At 58.1% G+C, this 26,328-nt stretch overlaps 1 protein-coding gene across 1 annotated transcript in view; it reads left to right on the forward strand.

Moving 5' to 3' along the window:
• Positions 1–9,364: 9,364 nt before the first annotated feature.
• Positions 9,365–26,328, forward strand: part of Slc6a3 (solute carrier family 6 member 3) — a 40,030-nt gene continuing 23,066 nt past the window's right edge. The window contains exons 1-6 of the mRNA XM_046430416.1: positions 9,365–9,475; positions 11,200–11,528; positions 13,212–13,343; positions 19,010–19,241; positions 24,069–24,207; positions 24,889–25,023. Of these exons, the coding sequence (XP_046286372.1) occupies positions 11,243–11,528; positions 13,212–13,343; positions 19,010–19,241; positions 24,069–24,207; positions 24,889–25,023 (924 nt within the window). The 5' untranslated portion in view covers positions 9,365–9,475; positions 11,200–11,242. The remainder of the gene's footprint in view (positions 9,476–11,199; positions 11,529–13,211; positions 13,344–19,009; positions 19,242–24,068; positions 24,208–24,888; positions 25,024–26,328) is intronic.

Below are 26,328 nucleotides of genomic sequence, written 5' to 3' on the forward strand. Positions count from 1 at the left end.
GTCTCCAGAGAAATAAAGCCTCTTCCAACATAGAAGAGCTGAAGGAATTCAGCAGCAACACGCTCTCCGTGCCAGCCATGTTGACATGAGGCCTTCAAGGAGAAGGAAAGCGATGCGTGTCAAAATCTGGCCTGCCTGGTGAAAACAGGAACCCCAGAAACCAGAAGTTTTGTGGGTAATAGAAGCACATTTTTCTCATTATTGAAATCCCTTTAAAAAGATGGTTGTCAGGTGAAGGAAGGAAAGGGAGAGACTGATGGTTGGCTACCTAAAGCAAAATCGACGTACACCCGGGATTCGTGGCATGCGTAGAGGTGAACTACGCAGCAGGGGCTCACAGAGCAGGCCGTGCAGGAAGGACACTGTGCACGGCTCTCCCCCGTGGGAAGAGCATGGTGTCCCTGGAAGTGGACACGGCAAGTTAGCACACACTGTGAGCCCAAAGCAAGCAGAAGAGCACAGCACAGGAACAATAGAACCCAACCAAGGGGATAAAACAGAACACCCAGTCAAAGAAGGCAGGAAGAGACAAAGGAGAGTGCGGAGGGAGAGGAGAAGACTCAAAGCAGGAGGATCCACGCAGGCCCAGCCGTGACGACGCCACAGTAAATGTCATGGCCTGTGCACCCCAACTACAAGGTAGCACCTGTCAGATTGGATGTGCAGGCAGCCCCGGGTGGCGGTGTGAGAAGCATACTTTGGGACCAAAAGGAAGGCAGGCAGGGTGCGCTGGGCAGGCTTCCTTGTGGATCCGGGACGGACACTGCTGTGGGAACCGGCCTCAGAAGAGGTGAAATCTAGTCCAGAAATACACCCCTCTTTGTACGCTTCGTTGACTTTTTAACGGAAATGCAAAAGCAACCCAGTGGAGAAAGGACTCTTCAGCGGGGTGCCAGACAATGAGACAAGGAGCTCAGGCCTTCTGGGACAGCACATTGATGGAGAGTAGACCACAGCAAAAATGTAAGATCTATAATTTTAAAATTTCAGAGGAAAACTTAGGAGAAAAGCTTTGTGATCTTCAGTTTGGTGAATATTTCTTAAATATGACACTAAAAACAGGATCCATACAAGAAAAAAGTTGATAAATTGAACTTCATCAAAATTAATGACTTCTGCTTTTTGAAAGATTCCAGTAAGAGACTAAAAGGACGATCTAAGAGTGGGGAAGACATTTGCAAAGCGCCCCTCTGAAAAAGAGCTGGTACCCAGAGTGTGCAAGGACTCTCCGAACCCTTGGCAGCAATGACACGGGCAGGTACTTGATGAGTCTCACTGACGGCAGCCAAACACAGAGCTTCCCGACATGGCAGTCCTCAGGGAAGAGCACTGTGAAGACAGTGAGTCCGAATGCCCGGTGTCAGCGAGGCTGCGGAGCAGCTGCGCTTCTCATGCACAATCCCCTGTGCCCCCGTGCACTGCTGGGGAGGCAATCAGCACACTTTTAACAACAGTGACACACACACCTGCCAAGTGATCAGCCACGCCTCAAGTCTGCACCCTCACAAACCAAGTGCTCACAGGAGGTCTATGGCAATAGCCAGTGTCCGTCCACAGGTGGACTGTGTCCGTACAGTGGACACTACTCAGCAGGGAGACTGAAGCATGCAGCAAGGACTCAATGTGAGGAAACAGGCAAAAGCAGACCTGACCTCCACGTTTGTGAAAGTCAGGGAACAAGTCACTCATCGGTTGCAAGTCCATGGGGACCCGGGGTGGACCTGGTCAAGAGACCACGAAGGCTCTGGGTCATCAGAGCAGCCATTTGGTCATCTCCACTGCGTCGTGTTTCCACAGCCGGACATGAGCAACTTAACAAAGTGTACTCAGAGTATTGTCTGTCGTTTACAGCCACAGACGCTGTTTCCCATAAAGAGGACACAGAAGCCCAGGAGACAGCGGCTTGGTTGGTCAGGATGGTGGGATCAAGAGTGGCACCTTCCACACCCACTGATGTCATTCTTTTCTAAGATCCTTTTGGCCACTCTAGGTCCCTCACCTTCCCAGATACATTTTACCAACCAACTAGTCAGTTTCTTCACAAAAGCAAATTAGAATTTTGGTTGGGATTGAGTTGCATCTATATTATTTGAGGGAGAATTGACACCTTAATAGTATCAAGTTTTTAATCATAAACATGATATGCATCTCTTTATTCAGGACTTTTTAAAGTTCAGGAATAGATTCTAGTTTTCTAGTGCACAGCCTCACACATACTTCATGCCTAAGCATTTTATTTTGAATGCCGTTGTAAATGAAATCATTTCCCATTTTATTTACAATTGATAGCTGCTAGTATCTAGAAATACAACTGGTTCTTTTCTTACCACTTGACCTACCTAAGCTTGCTCATTAGTTCTATAGTTATTTTGAAGATTCCTTAAGATTTTCTACAGAAGCGATCGTGAAATCCTGCCAGGAGGATCTTGTTACCATTTTGGCTTTCTTCGGTGTCTCTCTGTAGCAGGACCGCCAGCCAATGCAGTGGGACCTGCGCCTCCGTCCTCCTCTCCTGGGTGGTGAAGAGCGGCTTCCTGGCTGAGCATCTATGCTAGGGGACTTCCTGCGTGTGTCCACGAGCATGGTCATCGAAGTGGGGCCCACTTCGCAGTGGGTCAGCATATTTTGCACAAACACACAAGATATGGGCTCCACCGTGCCCCGTTTTCCAGTCAAGACAAGGGTGCTCAGGGGAGTTCCCTTGCTGTAGGGGACTTGCCACTTCCCGGGTCTTCAGGACCTGCTGAGCCCACGCTGCCCATGCTCCCCCACCCTAGGGAGTCCACATCTGCACCAGAACTAACGGGTTTGCAGGCTGAAGAACGGCCAGCCGCGGGCTGCCCGGGAACACGGGGCCTTGGAGACAGTTTCTGCGGTGGCCCTGGAACACACTCCTTGGGAGGGAGAATGCAGCTTCAGAAGAACCTTCACTCTTACCCAAGTCTGAGTGTCTGTGCCCTGCACTGCCAATGACATTGTGACCTCCAGAGAGCAGCAAGCCCAGGGGTTCTGCTAGGGAGGGCTCCTGAGCTGGTGGCATCGGGTCACCTGGGCACATGACAGACTTGAAATGCTTGCACCCACCCAGACCTGCCAAGTCTGGGTCTCTGGGGAGGCCCAGCAATCTGTATTGATGTGCAAGTGACCGCTTATCCATGAGGGCCCGGCCATGCTCAAGTCTGAGAGTCACCTGGGCCTGAAGCCTCCTGGGCAGCAGCGTGTGTCCTGGACCTGCCATGCTGGGTGACTCCCCAGGATGCCCTCAGGAAGCCACAGGACACGGCCCAGCGGCACTCCCAGGTGTGCTGCACAATGGCCCGAGCAGCCCAGGGGGCATGGCGCTCCCTCCTGCACACGCAGTGGCCACATGCTGCAGGCTGCCTCTCCCTCCTGGTCATCTCGGCCAGCCCCAGGCCAGAGGACCCAGGGAGACTTCCCCAGCGCTGCCCCTCTCTGTCTTCCCACTCTAGCAAGCTGAAGGCATCCTGGAGCTTTCCGTTCACTCCTTGCTCACAGCTTGACTCAGCACGTCAGTCAGGGTGGCCCCGCACCAATGCCATGGGGAGGCTGCCCGCCAAGGTCTCTGGGAGACACAACCCCGCGGACGTGCCATCACCTGAGTAGATGCAGCCACCACTGTCCTGGCTCCAGCAGGGGCCTGCACCTGAGGGTTGTCCCCAGAGTCAGGAAGGGGAAAGGCGCTCCCCAGCTCAGGAGGGAGCCGGGAGTTGGACTCTCCCAACGAGGCTTGTGCTCGCCTGCCAGCCTCCAAGATGAGCCTCACGGCCCAGCTCCCATCCTGGCAGTCCCCACAGGTGTCCAGTCGCAGCTTCCACCCTACGGGCTTGCCTCCACCCCACCTACCACTGTGGGTCCTGCAGCCCCCAGCACATGTCACTAGACCATGAATTCCAGACTGAGAAAACAATGAGCAACCAACCCGCCAAACCCCATTTATCTGCAGACCAAACACGGCCCAGCTCCAAAGGGGTCACATGGCACATTGGAGCCCAGGGATTAGTGCCATTTCAGAGCTGGAGTCCGTCCTCGTAGGTCCCCAGGTCGCTTTCTGAAGTTCAGACACCCAGTAGACAGCTGCAGCTCCCTGGTGGCCGATGGAGACAGACTTGGCATTTGCGATGTCTGTGCGCAGCAGGGTCTTTCCCGGGTGCACCCAGCCCTCCTTTTCAGGGTCTGGGTTTGTGAACTGGCTCAGACCCATGGGCTGCACAAGGGGCCGTGTCTCTGCTGCAGTGACAAGTTAGATATCCATCAGGGATTCTCATTCCTACAGATTAAGTAGACACCACGATTAAATAAGCAGCAAAGAGCAATGAAATGATTACAACGATACAAACTGACATAGTAGTTCCTGTGTTTTAAGGTATCTGGTGGTGATTTTGGAAATGAATTGATGATAAAAAGAAAATTAATCCATGAAAAATATGCAATTATTATCTCAAGGGAAAACAAAAACTCCCAAGAAGGGAAATGAAGTCCGAGACAGTGTAGCTCAGTTTAAATAAAACACGCACCTCATCCAGAGCTCGGCCAGCACACGGACACCCAGGAGGGCCTGGAGGCAGAGGACTCAGTCGGGCCCTGAGGGGGTTTAAGGTGGGAGGGCGGCTTTGCCCAGAGCCGAGGAGCAGCAGGCACCACCCGACTCTGCACGCAGGAGCCTGCTCCTGCTGCCTGGGAGGCCAAAGCCCCTGAGCAGGGAGACCCACAGCTGAGTGACCACAAAGAATCTCCCACCTGCTGCCCTCTTTGGGCCAGGTGGGGCTTCCCTGGACATGCTGTTCCATGTGGACAAGGGCAGTTGAGAAGTGCAGCCAGGCCAGCAGCCTTCTGGGACAGCCTCAGTGACATAAAATAGAACAGAGAACAGCATTTAGGTGACAGAGGACCCACTGCTTACAGTGCAGGACCAGGGCCACAGTGTTCTTGGTTTGCCCTCAGCCTCTCTGCACCCTGAGGCAAGGGGCAGAGGCCCTCTCGCAGGAAGGACGAACCTCTCAAAGCCTTGGTCTGCTGGTCATCTGGCACACGAGGACTCCTGGGGAAGAGCGTAGGAGGGTCCTGCCTTTGCTGGAGTCCACAGGGAGGACTAAGGCCTCCTGAGTGGGCATGGGGAGACGCAGGGCAGCAGTGAGCTCTTGGACCCACGTGGCCTCCAGGCCAGCTCCATCTCAGGGCCCTGCCACACAGGGCCTGCTCTACCTCAGGGACCCCGGATCTGTGCCCCCCTCCCACCTTGGCAGTCCCTACAACCTGGACAGAAAGCCACTCCCATGTAAGCCTGGACTGGGCAGCTCTAGTATCCCCTCATATGGCCATGCCATGTCCCTTTCACAGCCCTGTCAGCCCCCCAGCTTCCCAGAGCCTTCCGGGCTCCAGTGAGACATCAGTGTCCAGCACCTGAGCTGGACTCCTGGAGGCCTCCTGAGGACACTGGGTGCTCCAGGGCAAGCAGAGCCTGGTTTTCAGCAGCACGGTGCCACCATCGATCTTCCAGCCACACTGTTGATCCCAGACCCGGAGGGGCCAGGCTGGGAGGGCTGAGGCCATGGGCACTGTCCCCTTACTTCTAAGGAAAAGGTGGGTCCTTGGTTGGTGAGTCACAGGGGGTTGTGATGGGGCCCCATCCTGGGCTCATGTGAGGTGCCTCTCTGTCCCTGCAGTGTCGCTGCTGAGAGTGTCCCCGGCCCTTGAACCTTTCCGGACGCCTGGAGCCAGCTCCTTTGTCCCACTCTGTCCCCTCCACATCTTGTAGGTCCAGGTTAAATGCCTCAGTTCGCTATGCTCCTGTGTCAGATGCCTGGTTCAAGGCACTGCCACCCTCAAAACCGCCCTTCCCCCACACCAGCTCGTTGGGCTCACTCCTCCTTGGGATGGACATGACTTCCCCCAATTCACATTTGAAGCCCTGATCCTGTCCCTCAGAGCAGGGCCTTGTTGGAGATGGAGATTCTACAGAAGAAACCAGGCTAAAATAAGGTCACTAGGAGACCTTCACCCAACATTCTGGTGTCCCCACGCAATGGGAAAATGGGAGGCGAACATGTGCAGGGGCAGCACCATGTGAAGGTGGAGCAGAGATCCGAAGATCCGGTGGTGCATCTGCCCTCCAAGGACCCAAAGACGGCAGCCCTGGGGGACACACCTGGAGCAAGTCCTTCCTGCAATCATTCCTCCCAGGACCCAGCCCTGCCCACACCTCGGTCTCAGCTTCTGGCCTCCAGGACTGAGAGGATGAGTGCTGTCCAAGCCCACCCCTCCCCCGTGGGTGGTCCTTTGTCATAGTGACCTGCCTCACTTACACATTGGTAGAGTCTCTCCAGAGACCAACTCATCACCAACATGGTGCCACAGGTGGGCCCCCGGTTCTCTGGAGGTGAAGGAGAGCCTGGTGTCTGCAGCCCCAGCCTCCTGGGGGCTCCCGACAGCCTGGCTCTTGTGATTGGCTGATCCTGCACCGGGCTCTTTCTGTTCATCTGTCTTCACTTGAACTGCAGTAAAACCAGGAGAGGCTCACCCCTCCATTTGCTCAGCAGAACCCCGATCCTTTCCTGAAGCTCTGACAGAGCCGAGTCTATCGTTTCAGCCTCCCGGGAATCCTGAGGCTGTAACCCTGACACCAGCACCAGCCTATGCCCAGGCAGCCTTCTGGGTCAGGCGTGGAGTCAGCTTTGGGTCAGGTTGCAGGGCAACAGCATGAAACTCCCCAGGGTGGACAGTACCCCAGGCTGGGGGCAGCCATGGGCAAGGCTGTGTTTGAAGTTCCATTTGGTAACATGGGCTCCCCTGGGGACTGTGGCTGGTCCCCAGCAAGGGGAGGTTGCTCTTAGAGCCAGCAGGAAGCAACTCTGTTCTGCAGCTCTGCCTGCTCCCGTCCAGTGCCCTGAGCTGACAGCAGCCATAATAAAGCCAGCTTGACATTTAGGGCAAAGTGCCAGACATGCAAAGGTCGGCCACTTAATCAGGTTTAATCAACTCATAACCAACCCCACTGATCTACCTGTGCAAGCCCAGGGAGCCCTCCTGTTGCAGAGGATGGAGACGCGCAGGCTCTTGCTCTTTGTCTTCTGTGGCCTGGCTGAGGGCCCAGCCCCCAGGGTTACTGTGCTCCAAGAACATCCGAAGCTCCTGTGTCCTGCTTCAAGCGATTGGAAGCCAGGTGCAGCGGGAGTGGAGGGCTCTGGGGGTGGGTGCTCTCTCTCAATCTGGGTGCAGGTGACACGGGCTCCCTTCATGCCACCCTGAGCTGCACCGGCGTGACTGGCATATTCTGTCTGCATGTGACGCATCAGTAGAAGAGGCTGCCCCCTTCCCATATGCTCCCTCCTCCAAATGCCCTGGGAGGTCTGGGTCATGGTCTTGCCCTTCTGCAGGGCTCATGATCCCTTCCCACGTGTGGCTTGGCTGTGTGTTTTGTGTGGCAGCTGCACATGACACCTACCCCATGTTCCTGACTTAAATGACCTCCCTTGATTATATGCAGAACCTCCTCCCTGGTGAGCATTTGCCTTCTTAGCCTGTTGGTGGGGCCCATCCTGGGCTCGCCCCTCCTCTGGAAGCCCATGCTATTATTGACCATGCACAAGCAGAGGGGCCCCTCCCCTGGTGACGGTGGCACATCACTTCTCCTCGTTTCAGGGACTGAAATGTGCCCTCCCAAATGCAGGGGTGGAAATCCTATCCCCTTTATGATGGTACTAGGAGGGGGGATCTTCAGGGTGAGGGTCTCCTGGGCTCCACCCTCAGGGACAGGATCTGTGCCCCAATAAAACAGGACTTGGGAAGCTTGGTCCCCGCTTACCTGAGGAGACACCAGAGAACACCCTGGAGCCCCAGGCAGCCCTTGGCAGGTGGCAGATCTGCACTGCAGCCCGTGGCTCAGGACCCCCTGCTCTAGTGCTGTGAGGAACAGAGGTTGTCCCCCCCCCCCCCGCCCCCTGCCTGCGGCGTTTCTGTTCCAGCAGCCCTGGATGAACTGAGACAGAGCCCCTTCCTCCTGGTTTTAACACAGCCTGGAGGAGCTGCTTGGGGGATCTTCTCGCCTGGCCCCTGCCCTGTAGTTAGAAGGCTGTGGGGAGACAGTGGGGCCTCAGGGTTTGGGGCACAAAGGGGAGGTGAGGAGCAAGAGCACTCTGGAGTCCCAGGCACAAAGGGACACTGCTGTATGCAGCTCAGCAGCTCAGTGGGAGTGTGCAGGCTGAGGTGTGGGGAGAGCCCTCGGCAACCCTCTTTCAGTGACTCATATTGGGGAAAATAAAGGTGCACCTGGGAGGAAGGCCTGAGCTTTGGCCACCTACAGGGTGCAGGTGCAGAAGTGGGGCCCAGCCACTCACCTGGCACCTTCTCCGTGCCTGGTTGTCCTGGGTCTTGCTTGGTGGCACTCTCTCAGAGTCCTTTGGTTCCTGGAGCCTGGAGCTGGACCTGCACATCCAGTCTTTCGAAACCTGTCCTGGGAAATGTTTAGCAGGAGACTGATTGAGGCCCCTGGTGCCCATCCCTGCGCCCCTGCTTCGGGCCAAGAGCAAGGAGGCTGAGCTCCTGCCTGGTCTTGAAAACCTGGCCTCACACTGGGGCCTGGCTGGGGGCCACAGAGGATGAACCGCAGTATGTGGATGGAGGATCCGGACCTCACGTCCTAGGCCAGGGCACGTGGCCCGAGAAGAGCCCTGCGGCAGGGTCCTGACCCCGACAGGCAGGGCCCACGGGTCGCCCCTGAGGCTGGAGAAGCCGGCAGAATACCCTCGCCAGACCAAGCAACCCCCACCGCAGGCGGCACCACCTCCCAGAGAGGGAGGTTGGAGATGTCAGCGCGCGAGGACAGGAGGGGCAGGCAGAAGGTCAGGGTGGGAGTCGCCCAGAATCAGGGTGGGGATCCGGGGAAGCGTGGTGGGGCTGACCCTAAGCCCGCTCGAGTGGATTTCCTTGTGCACCCGCGGCTCCCTCCCTTTGGTCTCCTGCTTCGCCTGGACCTGGCAGGACAGGTTAGCCCAGGAAGCCCCCAGGGCAGGCACCGGTGTGTGGGGCAGCACTGGGGGTGCAGGCGACGGTGGAAGGTAGACTCAGGCAACTCCTGCCTGGCAGCCGCTGGTCTCCCAGAGACTCATCGGACCCAAAGGTGCACCCCTCTCCTCTCCCACGCGTCCGAGGCTTCAGGACACGCAAGATCCAGGCGGTTCGATCTGCAGCCTAAGAGCGGTGGCAGCAGGCTCCGCGGGCTATCAGTGCCCTGGAGGGGCGGGGGCGCGGCCCTAGCTTGTCCCCCGCCCACCCGGGGCGGGCGGGTGAGGAGGCGGAGCCAGGGCGGGGGCCCCGACGGCGGGCGGGGCGAGGCGGACCCCCGCGACCCGATAAGAGCCCGAGGCTGCGACCGCCCAGTGCGGTGGCGCTGAGCTGGAGTTTCCGCGGACCTACCTGCTGAGACCTGAACGCAGCTGTAGCCGAGGGCCAGAGGCAGGTAAAGGCGGGTCGCTCCCTGCACAGGCGGCCCCTAGCACCCTCCGGGCGGGCGCGCCGCTCACTCCACAGACCCTCGGGCTGGGCCGCCGGGAGCCCAGCAGGGCGAGCGGTGTCCGTCGGGGACTCCGCTACCCGGGGACAGAGCGGTCTCCGAAAGTGCCACCAGTCGCGGTGCAGAGCGCTGTCTGGCGGTGAAATGGGAGACCCTAAGGCCCTCCCAGCCAGAGGGGACTTCCGCCCCGCCCGCGGAGTGCGGACCGGTGGGCAGGCGCTGAGGTCGCCGGCTTCCCGGGACACGCGGCTGTCTGAGGTTGCGGCTGGGGCGCCTGCTCCGCCTCGATGGACCTGACACCACCTGGGGTCGGCGGAACTGGCCACGCGAACCCACGTCCCATAGAGGTGGTTGCCTCAATCCTGAGGTGGTTCATCTCCCGCGGTTTTTGTCCGATTTGTAAGATGGTGCCAGGACGCGGGTTGCGACTCGGAGCTCCAGGCCACTGTTGCAGGGAACCACAGTGGGGAGGGGGGCGAACAGAGCCTATCATGGAGCTGTCTCCTGACCTGGGCAGCGGAAGGAAAGATGCTGTCTCAGAGGCCACATTTTGCCCTCTTGGCTCAAGTCTGGCCTCTGATATCCTCAGCACAGGAAGGGTCTGGATCCTTCCCGATGCTGAGCACCACTGGGTGAGCAGGAGAGCCCGGGTGCGCCCACCTGCAAGGAACTAAAGGGCCTGCCTTTGCGCTATTCGCACCTCCCACCCTCCCCAACTGTTGGCCACTGCTGCAGTCCCACTGCTGTGCTGCACCCCTGTGGCTCTTCTGAGAACGTGGGATGGGTCTGTCCCTGCAGGGAAGAGGCCACAGAGAAGTGGCGCACACAGTAACGTCTGTCAGGCGTCTGCTTTTGGGTGCAGGGGAAAGTTACCCCACTAGAGCGGTCACCCTGCTGCCCAGGCTTACTTAGTGTCTGTGCACAGTGGGAACAATGCTGAGGTCTGCAGGCTGTCGATGCGTCAGTGCTCAGCCCTCCTCCACTCTGCCCAGGGCTTTGCGGAAGTAATTGAGAGCCACTTCCCTGGTAAGGAGTTGTGTGGCAGCTGCCCCACCCTGGGTGAAGTCCTGCACAATCAATCCTCCATGCAGCTCAGGTAGGGCACAGCAGGGAGCAGTGTTCTTAGGGAACACAGATGGACATGGAGAAGCCCCTGGGCGCAGGTGGATGTGGACTTTGAATAATACAGATGTTCTTTGAACAAGTGGTTGTAATTATTTTTTAAATTTTTAGTTTAGTGTGGCTGTTTATATAAATTTTGCTCTTTGTTTTATTACCTGGTATAAAGAATGCATAGTGCTGTTACAAAGACCTTCTATTGGTGCTCTTTGAAGACTATGGGATGACTCCCTGGGAATGTGGAGAAGGGACAGAACATCTGTGCATGGTTATTAGAAAGCGAATCAAGCCTTGTGCTTGACAGGTGGGAGGTGGGGGAGGAGGCACATCAGCAGGTCTGTCTTGGGGTTTCCATGGCTGGTTCCCCCCGTGACCCCCAAAGAGATCTAGAGTCTCCACCTCTCCTGAGCACCATCATGTCATCCTAGGAGCTTGGAATGTGTTTGCTCCTTCCAAGGCAGCACAATTGCCTCAGGTCTCTGCTCTTGACGCACACTGTCAACCTGCTACCACACCAGTGTGTTTCTCTGTGTTTTTCATGTTGGCTGAAGACCAAGAGGAAAAAGCACAGAATCCCTAGGCTCCAGTCTTCCCATGAGTAAGAGCAAATGCTCCGTGGGACCCATGTCCCCCATGGTGGCCCCGGCTAAGGAGCCCAATGCCATGGGCCCCAGGGACGTGGAACTCATCCTGGTCAAGGAGCAGAACGGGGTGCAGCTCACGAACTCCACGCTGATCAACCCACCACGGAGCCCTGAGGAGGCCCAGGAGCGGGAGACCTGGGGCAAGAAGATCGACTTTCTGCTCTCAGTCATCGGCTTTGCAGTGGACCTGGCCAATGTCTGGAGGTTCCCCTACCTATGCTACAAAAATGGTGGAGGTAAGTGCCATCTGGGGCCCGGTTCCTTCTGCCAGGTTGAGCCACAGGGCAGCAGGGAGCAGTGTTCTTAGGGAACACATGCTCACTGGCAAAATTATGCTCTCCTCCTGGTGGAGACAGGGCTGCTTCATACCAGAGCATGAAGTCATACAGGCTCTCCCAGGTGCAGGAGATGCAGTGGTGCAGGCTGTCCCAGGTGCAGGAGATGCAGCACTGCAGGCTGTTCGAGATGCAGGAGATGCAGTGGGTGCAGGCTCTCCAGGAGATACTGCGGGAGCAGGCTGTCCTGGGTGCAGGAGATGCAGTGGGTGCCCGCTGTCCCAGATGCAAGCGGTGCGGCAGTGCAGGCTATCCTAGACACAGGAGATGTAGTGCTGCAGGCTCTCCTGGGCACAGGAGATGCATTGGGTGTAGGCTGTCCCAGGTGCAGGAGATGCAGCAGGTGCAGGCTGTCCCAGGCACAGGGGATGCAGTGGGTGCAGGCTGTCCTGGGTGCAGGCTGTCCCAGGTGCAGGAGATGCAGCGGGTGAAGGCTCTCCCAGGTGAAGAACACAGAGTCTGGTTCTGCTCTGCATCTTAACAGCTGAGAAAAATGAGGCCAGAAAAGAGGCAACCAGGAGGAAGTAGGTGGAGGCACCTTGGCCCTGTCCTCTGTTTCCAGTGGTTGTTTTCACTTTGGAAAAATTCTCCAAGGGCCAAAAAATGGCTTGATAGTGTTTAAAAGTATGTAGAACTTGAACTTGGAGGGGCAGATGATGCCCTGAAATGGGGGCCTCCAGTGGCCCTGCCCTCACTTCTGGATTCATCCAGCCATAGACCCTTGCCTGCATGGCACTCAGCAGGCTGGGATGGGGCAGGTCACTGAAAAGTTCACTTGAGCAGCCAAGTCAAAGGGCGCTCCTCCCCACGCGTCCCCGTCAGGGGCCTTCCCCTGGCCTCCCTGCTTGGATCCTCCAGACATAGGAAGGGCTGGGCAAGACTTCTTGAGGAAGCCTCATGGCACGCCCATCTTGAAGACAGGAGAACAAGGCCTGAGCAGTAAGTGTCCCAAGACAGAGCTGAGGGGTCTCCACAGCTCTCCACAGCCCAGAAGGGAGCTGTGGCAAAGCCCTCCCTTACAGAGGTCAGCCTGGGGGGGAGTAAGAGGGACTTAGGAGGCCTGCACAGGGCCCAGGCCTTCGAGGGGGAGATAGAGGGCAGAGGTGCAGGGAACCAGGCCCACCCAAGGGGTACCGGCCCCTGGTCAGCTCCTGGCAGCAAGGACCTCAGTGGTGGCCTGCGGTAGAGGCAGACTCCGAGTGCCAGGCCCTGGGGAGGGTCAGGGGGTGCTGGGGCCAGATCCTGAGAGGTAAATGGATCTGGGCCACGGAGGGGCCAGGCCTGCAGTGGGAGCAATACCAAGAGTGGGCGGGGCTGTCCGCGGCTCTGCCATAGGTTTGATGTCATCGTGTGAGTTGGGGGTGACCAGGGTTTCTGGAGGGACATATTGAGGCACTGGAAATGGTGGGCAACAGGTGTGGAGGCAGGCTCTCCACCATAGCTGAGACTCACCCCTCCAAGGGTCAGACATTTGTACCCAGAAAGGCCACTGGGTGCAAAGGGCCACGCTCAGTCTGGGACAGTGAGAGCTCAGAGGACGCCAAGCAGCCCCTTGCACACCGCAGCCAAGGCGTGTGTCCACAGGTGCCTTCCTGGTGCCCTACCTGCTCTTCATGGTCATCGCTGGGATGCCGCTCTTCTACATGGAGCTAGCCCTTGGGCAGTTCAACAGGGAAGGGGCTGCCGGCGTCTGGAAGATCTGCCCCATCCTGAAAGGTAATGTGCAGAGACATGTCCTTTTGCCCTGACACAGTGATGCAGCCCGCCGCAGAGGCTTGAGGCTTTCAGAGCAGGCTGTCCAGTGTGCATGTGCGGTCCTGCCTTGCTGAGGCCCGTAGGCAGTTCACCCACCTTCTAAGCTGGTCCTGCGCTGAAGTTCCGCCGTGACCAAGGATTGGTGGTCCCAGGGGAGGCTCCTGCGGTTCTTCAGCAGGGTTATCTTGTCAGGGTGCTGAAATGGTAGTGATATAGAACACCCACCTGTCAATCTGCCACCTCTCATCCATCCATTAGCCATCTGTCTATCATCTCCTATCATCTTCACCTGGTCACTGTCTGTGATTCCCCAGCTATCTTGACCTATGTAAATCATCTTTCTTGCTAGCTGTCATCTATCTATTGGTATCTATCTGTTTATCATCAGTCTGGTTTTTCTCTAATCCTTCAAGGCTGCTGATGTGAGGGCACAGCACCATGAGGCACACACCCCGTGTTGACTCCAGGTGGCCCAGCAGCTCACTCGTCCCCAGGAGATCCCTGGAGGGACGCCATGCTGTCTCTCTCTGTGCTGGAGATACACTCTGAGGGTCAGGGGGCTTGAATAATTTGCCCAGGATGAGCAGAGCAGGACTCCATCCCAGACCTGTCCAGCCCCTCAGCCAGGCCCCAGGGTTACACAGTCTCTGCTCCAGGTCTCCCTCCTGGCACGTGGGTTCTAGGTGGCTTTGAGGGCACTTCCTCTAGGAGACACAGGAGAGGTGCCCCTCAGACAGTCGGCATTCACTAAGAAAACGACCCTTGAAGGGCCAGAGTTGGGATTTTCTCAGAAGGTCTTGAAGACCTGGTGAGTGTGGAAGAGAGCAGAAGTCTGCAGGAATGTGCCGTCAGTGCCCAGGCATCCATATCCAGGACCAGCGGATACTGCTGTCCTAGGGCAGGTCTGCCCGGAGGACAGGATTGCCCTCTTGGCAGCAGAAGCACTGAGACAGCCAGGCAAGCCGGCTCTTCCGGGCAGTAGGCTGCCTTCCTTCCCAACACCCCAGTGGTCAGGGATTTTCTCCTGGGCTAAGTGATTCTCTGGACCACGCCACAAGGAAGCTACATAGAGAGCCTTCCCTCCCACCATCACCCATGATAGCCCACGAGTGAGGTAGACACTCGGGGGGCGCAAGGCGGTGTTGGGCATTCCCTGGGATCCGAATGCGGGAGTCGAAGCTCCAGAGCTGCCCGCGGTGCGTCTGCACCCTCCTCCCCTGTTGGAGCAGTGTGGCCGGTGACTGAAGGTGCTGGACTCTAGAAACGCATGCTCTGGGCATCGACGTGCTGCCCGGGAACTGCACAGCACGGTTTCTCCAGGTTGGCTGACTAACAGGACCTGGTGCACGGGAAGTGATGGTGACCTCCCAGGCTCTGCCCAGCAGTGCCAAGGACATTGCACCCGAGGCTGTGGTGGTGGCCTGATGGGCTTGAGCTGAGATTGACATTCAGGTGGCATCTGAGAGCTTAGAGCCCATGAGTGCTGACTCAGCAGTGGAGCTGCTCACCTCAAGTGGGGGAGGTGCCAGGACCGTGTGCTGCCCTGTGTGCTGCGGCCACGCCAAATGGTGCTGTGTGGACTTTGAGCGCTCACCTCTGCATGTCTGGAGTGCGTCCCAAGTTCCTACTTGACATGGCCAGTGCCCCACTCCCTGCAAGGAGCTGAGTGTCCACTCAAACTAAAATCAGCTCTCTGTAGGCAGGGACTGCCAGAGGGACGGCAGGGAGGAGGCCATTCTCCCTGAGGCTGGGTTGGCAGAGGAAATATGTTTTCTATCTGAACGTCACACCACAAGAATATTCTCCAACAAAACTGCCAGAGTGGACTTTTATTTTGAAGTCTATAAAATAAGCATTTTCCAAGAACTTCAGAGCACTTGGTGACCCTGATGACTTGTCTTGGGTTGCTAGAGGACATCTGACTTCAGCAGGCATGGCTGTCCACACCCTGTCTTGGGAAACAGAGATCACAGATGCGGGTCCCCAGCAGGTGTGAGAACCCGGAGGGAGGGAGACTCCATCCCAGCTGCCCCCAAGGGCCATGCTGGGGCCAAGGGCGCCCAGGAAGAAGCGCATGCGCCCTCCGAGTGGCAGCTCAGCAGAGCCTCTTTCCCACAGTGTGACCTGTGATGGGGAAATGGGTCGCTGAGGCAGGCTGTCTGCTCTGGCACCTGTGCAGCCATGGAAAGTACAATGAATTGATGCAAGAAAAAGATTTTTTTTTTTCCAAGAAGAAAGACCTTTAGTAGTTTAAGGCCAACCAAACTAAAATCCCAGAAAGCAATTGCCCTTTCGTTTGGCTGATGGTTGATGAGAGGGTGTGGTTGGCCTCACAGCAGGTGAGGCAGAAGCCTTCTCCCACGTCCCCTGGTGTATGCTTCTCCTTCCTCTCGGTCTTCTCTTAGGTCTGGTTAATAACCCTGGGTACATTTTCGTGTCTCATGAAATAGGAGTGCCACCTGGCAAATAAGGCAACAGTTAAAGTGCCCCCAAAATGATTTTTGGAGCTAACGGTCATTCAGGTCATCCTGGGTGGATGATTGACGTGTCTGGGTAGCTCTGGGAGCTGCCCCTGCTCCTAACCAGGAGCTGAGCTCCACTTTGAAAGCCAGACGGTGAACTCCGAAGAGCCCGGCTGTCTGAGGCCGTGAGTCATGGTGGTCCCTCTGCAGCCTCCAAGGCCCGAGGGAAAGCAGCTAGAGAGGCTCAGGGGGCCTCCAGCACTGCGGCTCACCTTGTCCGTGGGGCCCTGGAGAAGAACGTCTGCAAACCTCCGGCTCTTTCCCTCTCCCTCCCCTCCATCTCTCCCTCTCGTTCCCGTTCTCTCCACACATGTCTCTGTCCTGCCCAGCGACTCCGCAGGGACTGTAGGTCGTGCCCCATCATGTAGTGCGCTTTCCAGCGGGACTCCTGCAGTGAGTCTGTGACACTTTCCTACAGCCAGCCTGTCAGTGCTCGAGGAGCGCTGGCTCCTGTGGGTGGGGAAAGGTGCACATGACTCTCCTGGGGACTCGGTGCCCGGGTTAGCGGGAAGCTCCCGTTCAGGTGCCAAGGACAGACTGCGCTGTGGGAAAATCACCTTATTGTACTGAACGTAAAAGGATCATCATGTTTTGCAGTCGGTAATGTTTTAGTGTGACTGATCAAACTCATCCTCATTCTGAAAAAGAATTCAAAGTGGCTCAAAGGAAACGATAGAATACACACAAGGTCAACATGAAGAAATACTAAGAAAATTGAGAGCTGAGACTGGCGTCCACGTCTGTCACTGAGTGCCCGGGAAAGGAAGTGCCCTGCTTCCTCCGTTCCTCCTGGAGGAAGCCTGCCGCTGGCTCAGAGGAGACGGAAACCATTGGCACTAAGTGGCAAGAGAGGCACCTGTGGAGCCTCACTGTGCTGTCCTCCTCACACAGCAACCAGATGTGGCTGCAGCGGGGCACGTGGCTTCCCCATGGCTGGGTCCTCCATGGCATTACGGAAGAGCTGCACCGAGGTTCCTGGGCTGGTGAGGCTGCATATCAGGGGCACCATCTGCCTTCTTGATGTGCAGAGCTCAGTGTGACCAGATGAGCAGTCAACACTTGGCAACCACCCTCCTGGGCAGCCGTTTTCTCCCCAGGCACCTGGGCTGCTGGACAGGGCCCTCCCGTGTGCTGTGTTGCTGATCACACAAGCCCACTTGCTCGGTGAGCTGATTTGTTCCTCTCCTGTGAAGGGTGGTGCTCCTGCCCCTCTGCTGTGAAGCCCAGAACTCTCCCACAGAGCAGTGGCCCTGGAAGGACCAAGGACAAAGTTGGCCCTCCCTTGGCACAGCAGACTTGGATGCACCTTAGTGTTTGATCAGAGCTCCTTTGAGTTCCTCAAGTTCCAAGCTGAGGACTTGGGATTCAAAGTTTTAACCTTGAAAACATTGAAAAGCCAGCTGCAGTGCCTTTTGGAACATCTTGGCTTCCTGGCGACATGGCTGCCTGGGCCATCTTCTCTAGCAGAACCCAGCCTCTCTACAGAGCTCAAGGGGCAGAGCTGTGTGTGAATGACTCATCACTGACCAGTTCCACTCTGGAGAAGCCTTCCTAAGGGGGCATTCAGGTTTTGTCTGACTGCTCTTAGCACACTTCCCAAGGGGGTTATATGCATTCCTGATCCTGGTTTAAAACAACAAGTTACACTTCCTTGATCTTTGCTTACGGGATAGGAAGAGAACTTAAACATGGTGCCTTATATAGGAGAGCAGCCTCCCCGAGTGTGTAACCATGGGAAGAACCCCACGCCATTCCCTGAAAAAGGCACCCCGAAGGTAGGCTCCTCCCCTGCAAGCCATCAGACCGGCACCCCACAGGTTTTCATGACCTAGATTAAAGTTGCAGACCCGCCCACCATGTGCACAGCGCTGAGAAGGAAAGCTGAGGAGCACGGGAAGCCAGCCAGAGTAGCAAGAACACAACTGGCTTGTCCAGCATCCTTAAGGACCAGCCCTTGACCGATGCAGAGGCCTTCCAGCCACCAGACACATCTGCCCACCATCAGGTTGACCCCATTCTGTGGACTGCTCACAACTGAGCTCTGCTTACTTCACCAGGAACCCCCACCAAGTGGAGGGTCCCAAATTCTAGATTTTGTGATCCTGGAAAGAGCAGGTGACAGGCCCTGTCTGTCTCTGGGTGGCCTCAGGTCTTCATGCATGGCCCTGGGTGATCCTAGGAAACTCCACATGGTCCTGACATTCCTTGCTGGTGCTTGATGATCTCGTGTGGCCCCGTGAGGTCCTAGGGAGCCCTGGATGATCATACATGAACCTGGGAGACTGAATGGTCAGGCCTGGCCTGGGTGATTGCAAATAGCCCCAGATGACCCTGCTTACCCTGGGTAGTCTCAGGGGAAGGTAGGGGTGCCTGTGGGTGGCCACAGATGGCCTTGGGTAAGTTTGGGTAACCTAATGGGCAAGGATGAGCACAGTTGGCTGTGAGCCGTCCTGTGACTATGGTGTCCCTGGTTCATCATGGATAGTGCTGGGTGCCCTTAGTGGTCCTTGGGCCTGGGTTGCTGTGGATGGTCATGGAGGACCCCAATTATCCTCTGATGACACTGAGCATTCGTGGGTGACCTTTGATGGCCTAATTGGCATGGGCATCTCAAGATGGCCCAGGGTGATACTGTGGCCATAAGTGACGTAGATGATTTTGACAGTTTTATGTAGACAGAGTGGCCCCATATAACCCTGGGTTATGTTCTCTTGGATGACCCAGAGTAGCCCCCACATGACCCTAGATGAGCCTGAGTGGCTGTGATGGCAATGGATGGTCCCCACTTGCCCTGTGTGGCTGTGGGTGACCTTGATATGCCTAGGTGGCTCTGGATGATCTAGAGTGGCCCCAGATGCTGGGTGTCCTTAGCTAGCCCTAAGGGTCCCTGCAGGTACCAGGGTGGTCTCATATACCCTGGGTGGCCCTTAGAGACACCCTGATGTCTCTGGCTAGAGGAGAGGGCCCTTCCCTAAAGTCACAGCCTGAGGCCTGACCAGCCCCTCCATGAGCCTCCGTGTGTGTCACCTGGCACTGTGGAGGCCAGAGCCCTGCCAGCTCGAGGGGTGCCAGGGCCACTGCTGACGGCCCTATGTCGCCCGCCAGGCGTGGGCTTCACGGTCATCCTCATCTCGCTCTACGTGGGCTTCTTCTACAACGTCATCATCGCCTGGGCGCTGCACTACCTCTTCTCCTCCTTCTCCGCGGAGCTGCCCTGGGTGCACTGCAACAACTCCTGGAACAGCCCCAACTGCTCCGACGCCCGCACCGCCAACGCCAGCGCCAGCCTGGGCCCCAACGACACGTTCGGGACCACGCCCGCCGCCGAGTACTTTGAGTAAGTGGAAGTTCCACTCCTACAGGCCTGCAGAGTGGCCGGGTGGCAGGGCTGGCCCCCAGGGCAGCCCCGAGGGCACCCAAACCCTGCCCTGCTGCTCCCAAGGTGGGGAGGGGATCCTCTGTCCTGTCTGGAGCTGCCATTGACCTGCTTCTCCACTTCCTGGTGGAGGGAGCTTCTGAATCCCACAGGGGTCCGGCAGCTCAGCAGCTCTGGTAGAAGAGCCCCTCACTATCCATCCCGCTTCCCCGTGGGGAAGGAGCCTCCCGGGTGCTGAGGGGAAGTGCGCTCGGCCTCTGTTCTGGCCGCCACTCTCTGCACGTTGGGTCGGCCACGCTGGTGCGTGCAGGCTCCACTCTCTCCAGCAGAGGGGCTCCTGGGCAGTGCAGCCTGGCCCTTGGGGTCATCAAGGGGGTGTGCACTAGCTGCAGCCCACTTTCGTGAGCTTTTCTCTTCTTACAAACACAACTTTATTGCCTTCACTGGGTTCCTCCCCTGTCTAGAGGCCCCTTCCTCTGCTGCCCCAGCCCACCCCGTGCCCTGCAGGCTCCCCCTGGCCTTCTGTCTCCTCCTGCCATCCGCTTGCCAGGCCTGACCCTCTGCAGGCCATCTTCAGGCCAGCCCCTCTCCTGGAATCTGTTTTTCTCTGAGTCCTTCGATCCTGCACCCACTCCTTCGTCCCCTTCTCCATCACCAGGTGGCCTTGCCTGGAAGGGCTGTGACCTCTGCATAGGTCCACCCCTCCCCTGGACCCTCTGGAACCAGATGTGTGTGTGCATGAGAAAGCTCGCTGTGGGGAGCCACACTGGGCTACTGGTGGTCCTTCCCTGATCCTGTTTCCAGCAAGAGTTTTACCCTGGGCTGTGGTTGCACAGGATCTGCAGGACAGCTGGGTGGCCCTGGAGGATGCAGGGGGGCATGAGGCCTGGGTACAGTGACAGGTGCCGAGCCAGCACCTGTCCCAAGTTTCAGGTGGACGCCAGTGTACTTTGGAGTACATGGGAAGGTTGCAGAGATGTCACCTCTCTGTCACCTCTCGGAAGGTGTGGGGTGTCTGTTCATCTGCGTGATTTTCAGATTAGAAGGTCAGGCAGAGAATTCAGTGATTTGTGATGAATGGAGGAAGGAATATGCATGTTTCAGAAATCAGACTATCTGAGACAGATGGAGAGGCGATGGAGCTCTGTGCTCCAGGAAGGTCTGGCCACTGTCATTGGAAGCAGCTGGGCAGAGGCAGGGAGGGGAAGCAGGAGGACCCACAGCCCCGAGTGCCGAGGAGCCTCTCCTGGCACCGAGGTGCCCGCTGTGCCTCCCAAACGCTCCCGGGCTTCACTCCCCTGAAGCCTCAGGCCCAGCGACCTCCGTGCACAGGTCTGCAGGGGTCTGGAGTTTAGACCCCCTTTATAATGAGCTCACCGTGAAGGAGAAGCAGGCTCCTACAGGCTCCGTGTCAGGAGCCTAGGTCACACTGTACGGCAAAGAAAGGCCACGGTGGTGACAGTAATGAGTGTGCGTCCTGCAGGTGGGCACCCACCCGTAGCAGTCAGCCTCCCTGTGCTGTGTGAATTGCGCCTCTCCATGGATCTGAGGACTGAGGGTCAGTTAGCATGGCAAGCAAGAAGCCTGAGCCCGGAAAGTGTGGCCTGCGTGGCTCCAGGCGTTTTTGAATGCCCCTCACTGCCATGGACACTTGCTAAGTCTGCCTTCACCCGCTTTCTAACACAGAGTAGAAAGTCCTGAATTTAGAGCTATGAGTTTTCCTCTAAGGGACCAGTTTAGCTACATCTTACAAAGTTGGAGATGTATTTTCATTTCCATTCAAGGGAAGGTATTTCTTAATCTCACTTATGATTTCGACTTTGACTAATGGAATATTCTTAGAAGTTGATTGTTTAACTTTGAAGTATTCGGAGGTTTCCTAGATGTTTCTGTTATCAATTTCTAATTTAATTTCATTTTGACAAAATGACATAATTATAAAAGTTTAATCTTTTAAAATTTACTGAGGCTTGTTCACGGCCTGCTGTGTGGTGCATCTGGGGAATGCTCTGTATGGACCCTCTACTCTGGTAGCTTGGTGGAAGATGCATCTAAAAAGAATGGGTTTTTAAACGCACGGTGGCCCGGCCATGCTGGTGCACGTCTAATCCCAGCACCTCAGGAGGCTGAGGCAGGAGGATCACTAGTTTAAGGTCACCTCAGCAACTTAGTGGTGTTTGGATCCTACAGAGCGAGGGTCCCAGGGGCTGGGTGTTCAAGGCCAGCCAGGCAACACAGTAAGACCCATCTCAAAAGAAAGAGCATGCTTTTTGCTGTCGGGGGCGTCAAGGGAATGGTCCGCTGGTTGGTGTCCTCGGTGCTGCTCAGTCGCTGTGTCTGCAGGGAGTTGCTGTCCCCTGCTGGCCAGGTCCTGGGAAGGGTGTCGGGACCCCCTGCAGTGGTGAGCTTGCCTTTCCTCTTCATGCTCTCTTGGCTGCACTGCGTCCGGAGGCTCCGGGATGAAGGCAGGTGTGTGCGTGAGTGTCGGCCTTTGGTTTGACCCCCTGGCCATCATGCTTGCCCTTTGGGTCACCTCCTCCTGAAGCTGCTTTTCTGGCAAGAATATGGCCACCCCGCCATCAGGAGTGGTGGCCATGTCGTGACCTGTTCCCGCTCTGGCATTTGACCTGTGTGTCCTTCACTCAGAGTGGGCTTCTGGTACACAGCATAGTCTCGTGTGACAGTCTGCCTGTGATTGTCATCTGTATGGTGGGGTTGAAGTCTCTCTCTTGCTATTTTTTCAGTTGGTGTCACCTCTCCTCTGGGGTTAATCAGCTCTGAGGCTTCCCCTCATCCGCACTGCGGGTGACCAGGCTCCAGCCCCTCGTGCCTCGTGGCCAGGTGACGTTCACGTCGCGTGGCTCCACGGCTCCGGACAGCCCCGCAGCCTGCTCCCTCCTCCCAGTCTGTGTGGCCATGTCAAGGTCCTCCCCACACTGTGCTGCCGACTGTCCTGGCTGGGATGTGCTCTAATGGCGGCCCGGAGATCCGTCCCACCCTCCCGCCTGCCAGCACCTGGCCTCGTCTTTGTGGGGAGGCTCCTTCTGGCCCACTGCCCCCCACGTGAGGCACCCCCATGAGCACGGTGCCAGTGACTCGCTGGCCTCCTGAGCGTGCTCTTCCTTCTCGGGGGCTCCCAGGTTGCAACTGCACATGAATTCAGTGCTTTCCCGTTTACGCGCAGGTCTGTGGCGCACTGAGCGCGTTCACACAGTGGGAGACCATCGCCACCACTCATCTCCACTGTGTTCGGCTTCCCAAACCTGAATTCTGTCCCCACTAAACTCAATTGGAGTCCCCCCAGGCCTGGCCCCCACATTACAGGTACCAGCTGATGCCTCCGATGACCCCGGGGCGTCCCGCCCGTGGACCATGGGGGTCTTTTGCTCTGACCCACTCCTCTTAGGGTACACCTTCAGGGTCCACCCAGTGCCAGGGCTTGACTTCATTTTCAGCCCAGCTGGCTCTTGGTCTTGATGACGTCCTGCAGCTGCCTGGACCCCTGGGCAGCTGGGGCTTTCCGGCTGCTGCGGACCCATGGGAATGTGGGTGCACGTGGAGTGTGAACCCTGCTTTCCTTCCCTTTGAGTGTGTGCCCAGACGCAATGCCAGCGTCCCGGGACAGCCTGAGCTTGACCTCGCAGCGCGGCCCTCACACCCCGGCAGTGCCCACGGTTCCCAGCTTCTCCATGCTGGACCACACCTCTTTTCTGCCTGTTTCTTGGCTCAGATGACCTCCATCCGTGTGGGCAGTGCAGCTTCTCATAGTCTGGGTTGGCGCGTCCCTAGTGACTGGTACATTCAGTGTCTGCCCACGTGCTGGTTGGCAGTGGTGCACCTGCGGGGAGGAGCGCCAGCCGGAGCCCACCCTAGCGTGGAGGGCTGTGCCGTGCTGTTGGTCCTGGGAGTCCTTCCTTCTGGCTGCCACTCTGTTGCTCAGCGGGGAGTTGGGCGCGTCTTCCCCCTTCCACAGTCCCTGCTCCCTCGCTGATGGACTCCTCGGACGTACAGACGTCTTGACACCTGATGACGTCAGACTTGTCTAGGTTTCACGTGTGTCTAGGAATCCGCTGTCGAACCCCAGGCCGAGCCGACGTCCCCGTCTCCTCCCCGGAGAGTGCAGTGTCTGTGCCGACTCAGTCTTTTCCCACGGTGGACGTGGACCTCACTGGTCTCATCCTGGTTTCAGTTCACATTTCTTGTTCCTGTCCCTCCTTTCCTACAGATTCCTGCAGGTGGTCACCAGGACTTAGTGTCCAGGACTGGAGCCTGGCTCCACCCCACCCCCTCTCCTTGTTACCTTACACTCTGCCCTTTGGGGACAGGAGCCACATGGGGACCCTGATGGAGCCCAGAGAAGAGTCATCCCAAGTCCGTCCCTGAGGAGCCTCCTTGAAGCAGCCGGGCAGTGGGAGGGGTCAGGAGCCTGTTATTGCTCAGAGCTGCTCGGCCTTCAGGAAGCCTGGGGCCATCTCGGGCAGCAGCCTCCCTCTGGTTCCTGGGGTTCCCTCCCCACAGACCCAGGGAACCCGTTCCCTCCCCACTCCAGACAGCAGGGTGCCATGGGCAGGCGGTGAGGGCCGGGTGTCCAGAAGCCTTGGGGACGGGCTGGTGGGCTGGACCTTCCAGAGCAGGCTTTCTGGTTGGTCAGATCCCGTGCCTGGTCGGGTTCCCAGCCTCTCCCTGGGTGTGACTGCTGTGTCCCTGCTGAGCAGGGAGGGCAGGTCTCTGGCCAGCTGTCCAGGTCGGGGTGTGGTGGCTGCCCTCTGAGCCCCTGTGCCCCTCCAGGCGTGGCGTGCTGCATCTCCACGAGAGCCGTGGCATCGACGACCTGGGCCCTCCGCGGTGGCAGCTCACAGCCTGCCTGGTCCTGGTCATTGTCCTGCTCTACTTCAGCCTGTGGAAGGGGGTGAAGACCTCGGGGAAGGTGAGTGCTGGGCCCCGCCACCAGGTGTGGACACAGGATGGTGGTCAGGTCAGGGTGGATGCACAGCCATGGTCGGGACACATGCCATAGCTGAGTCAGCATGGACAAGTGTCTGTCCATGGGCAGAAGTGGACATGTGGCCCTGTGGGGTTGAGGAGATACTTGCTGTGTTTGGGGAAGGAAACGGAGAGGGAATCACCCACAGCAGGTGGTTTCCAAAGTGAAGACAAGCACAGGGGGTGCTGGCGCACTCTCTCTCTCTCTCTCTCTCTCTCCTATGAAAGTGCTGTGGAGGGACGTGGGTACCCAGAGCAGTTTTAACACAGCGGTCACTGCACTTGTGGTAGGCACACTCAGCCCTCCGGGACAGCAGTCCTCTCACTCCCAAGCAAGGTCAGCTGGCGTGCCCCTCACCCATCGGGAGCCCAGCCACTCCTGCCCACTGCAAGAGGCCTGGAACACACACAGGACAGAGGCACACAGCACACACAGGACTGCGGTCCACTCAATGAGCTTCCCTGGGCTGCATTTGTGTGACACGCAGGACACCAGGCGGCCCTCAGAGGCCACCTCCTAGCACTCACCACTTAGGTGACCCTGTGCTGCTCTCCTGCCAGCACCTGATGTACCACGGCCCCCTCCCAGTGGCCTGGGCAGTCCAGTGTCACCTGCTCTTTGCAGGTTGTGTGGATCACAGCCACCATGCCTTACGTGGTCCTCACCGCCCTGCTCCTGCGCGGTATCACCCTCCCTGGGGCCCTGGACGGCATCAGAGCCTACCTGAGCGTGGACTTCTACCGGCTCTGCGAGGCATCTGTGAGTAACCCCCGGTGGACCCCAGACCTCGAGGGCTGGCAGGGCCCAGGCCATGAGCACCTACGTTCTGGCCCGGGAGTCCCACAAGCAGTGGGCAGGAACATCTCTGTCCAGCAGGTGCAGGCCGGCTGGCACCTGCACTGTCAGGCCAGGTGAGGGGCCTGTGCAGAGCAGGGAGCCCGAGCAGGTGCAGGGGGAGGACCCTGGGGGGCAGTCCTCCAGGCAACCCCAGGGCTGCCTCGCGCTCCTCCCCTTTGCCACCTGCTGCCAGAAGGGTGCCCGGGAGTTCTAGAAAACACCGTGCGGCTCAGCCGGCTGCTGCGGTTCCCCGTCCACCAACCCGCAGTGCTGCCTGCGCCAGGGTCTCCTGGGCCTGAGCACAATAAGAGGGTGACCTCAATCTGGTCCCGGGGGAAACCAAATCTAGTCAGGCCGCACAGAGGGAGAGAGCCTCTGGGTTAAAGCATGTGGATGGAGCGGCCTCAGAGAGGCCAGGTCTGGCCAGGCCCTGCGGGGTGGGTCCCCGCGGGAGGGAGAAGGGACAGTGCTGTTTGGGCAAAGAGGAGTACAGTGGCCCGTGGCAGGGGCTCCTGGGCGCGGGTGGTGGAGAGAGCAGCTCTGTGGGGATGTCAGATTCAGGTGGACAAGGCGGGATGGCCGGGCGGAGGCCATCCAGGGGTGCTGTCACTGTGGGAAGGGGCAGCAGCAGGGGACGGCGGGGGCAGGAGGCCTCCGCAGGTGTGGCGCTAGGCAGGTAAGGCCAGGAGTCAGTTCCAGGTGCGCAGGGAAGCAGGAAGACGAGGACAGGGAGGAGGGCGGGCAGGAGGTGGTGAGGCAAGCCCAGCTGAAGATGGAGGCCAGGCCTGAGGACAGTGGACGCCTGGGGCAGTGGTGGCCTCAGGGCACAGGAGACCTGAGAGCTGCAGAGGCCTGAGGGCAGTGGACAGGAGCACCCTGGGGGCTGGGGCGTGGAGGAGCCGGCAAAGGGGACTGTGGTGTGGACCAGGCCAGGCGAGATGCAGCCGTCAGCAGCAGGGCAGAGGGCGCGGTGGGCAGCACGGCAGGGTGGGCCAGCAAGGGAGGGTGGGCAGTAGGGCAGGGTGGGCACAGGGCAGGGTGGGCAGAGTGGAGGGTGGGCACAGGGCAGGGTGGGCAGAGTGGAGGGTGGGCAGAGTGGAGGGTGGGCAGAGTGGAGCGTGGGTAACAGGGCAGGGTGGGCAGAGTGGAGGGTGGGTAACGGCAGGGTGGGAGCAGGGCAGGGTGGGCCAGCAAGGGAGGGTGGGCAGTAGGGCAGGGTGGGCAGAG

Source organism: Marmota monax, unplaced genomic scaffold (assembly GCF_021218885.2).
Source record: "Marmota monax isolate L192 unplaced genomic scaffold, Marmota_monax_Labrador192_F-V1.1 WCK01_AAM20220418_F8-fsc00082, whole genome shotgun sequence".
NCBI classification, from domain to species: domain Eukaryota; kingdom Metazoa; phylum Chordata; class Mammalia; order Rodentia; family Sciuridae; genus Marmota; species Marmota monax.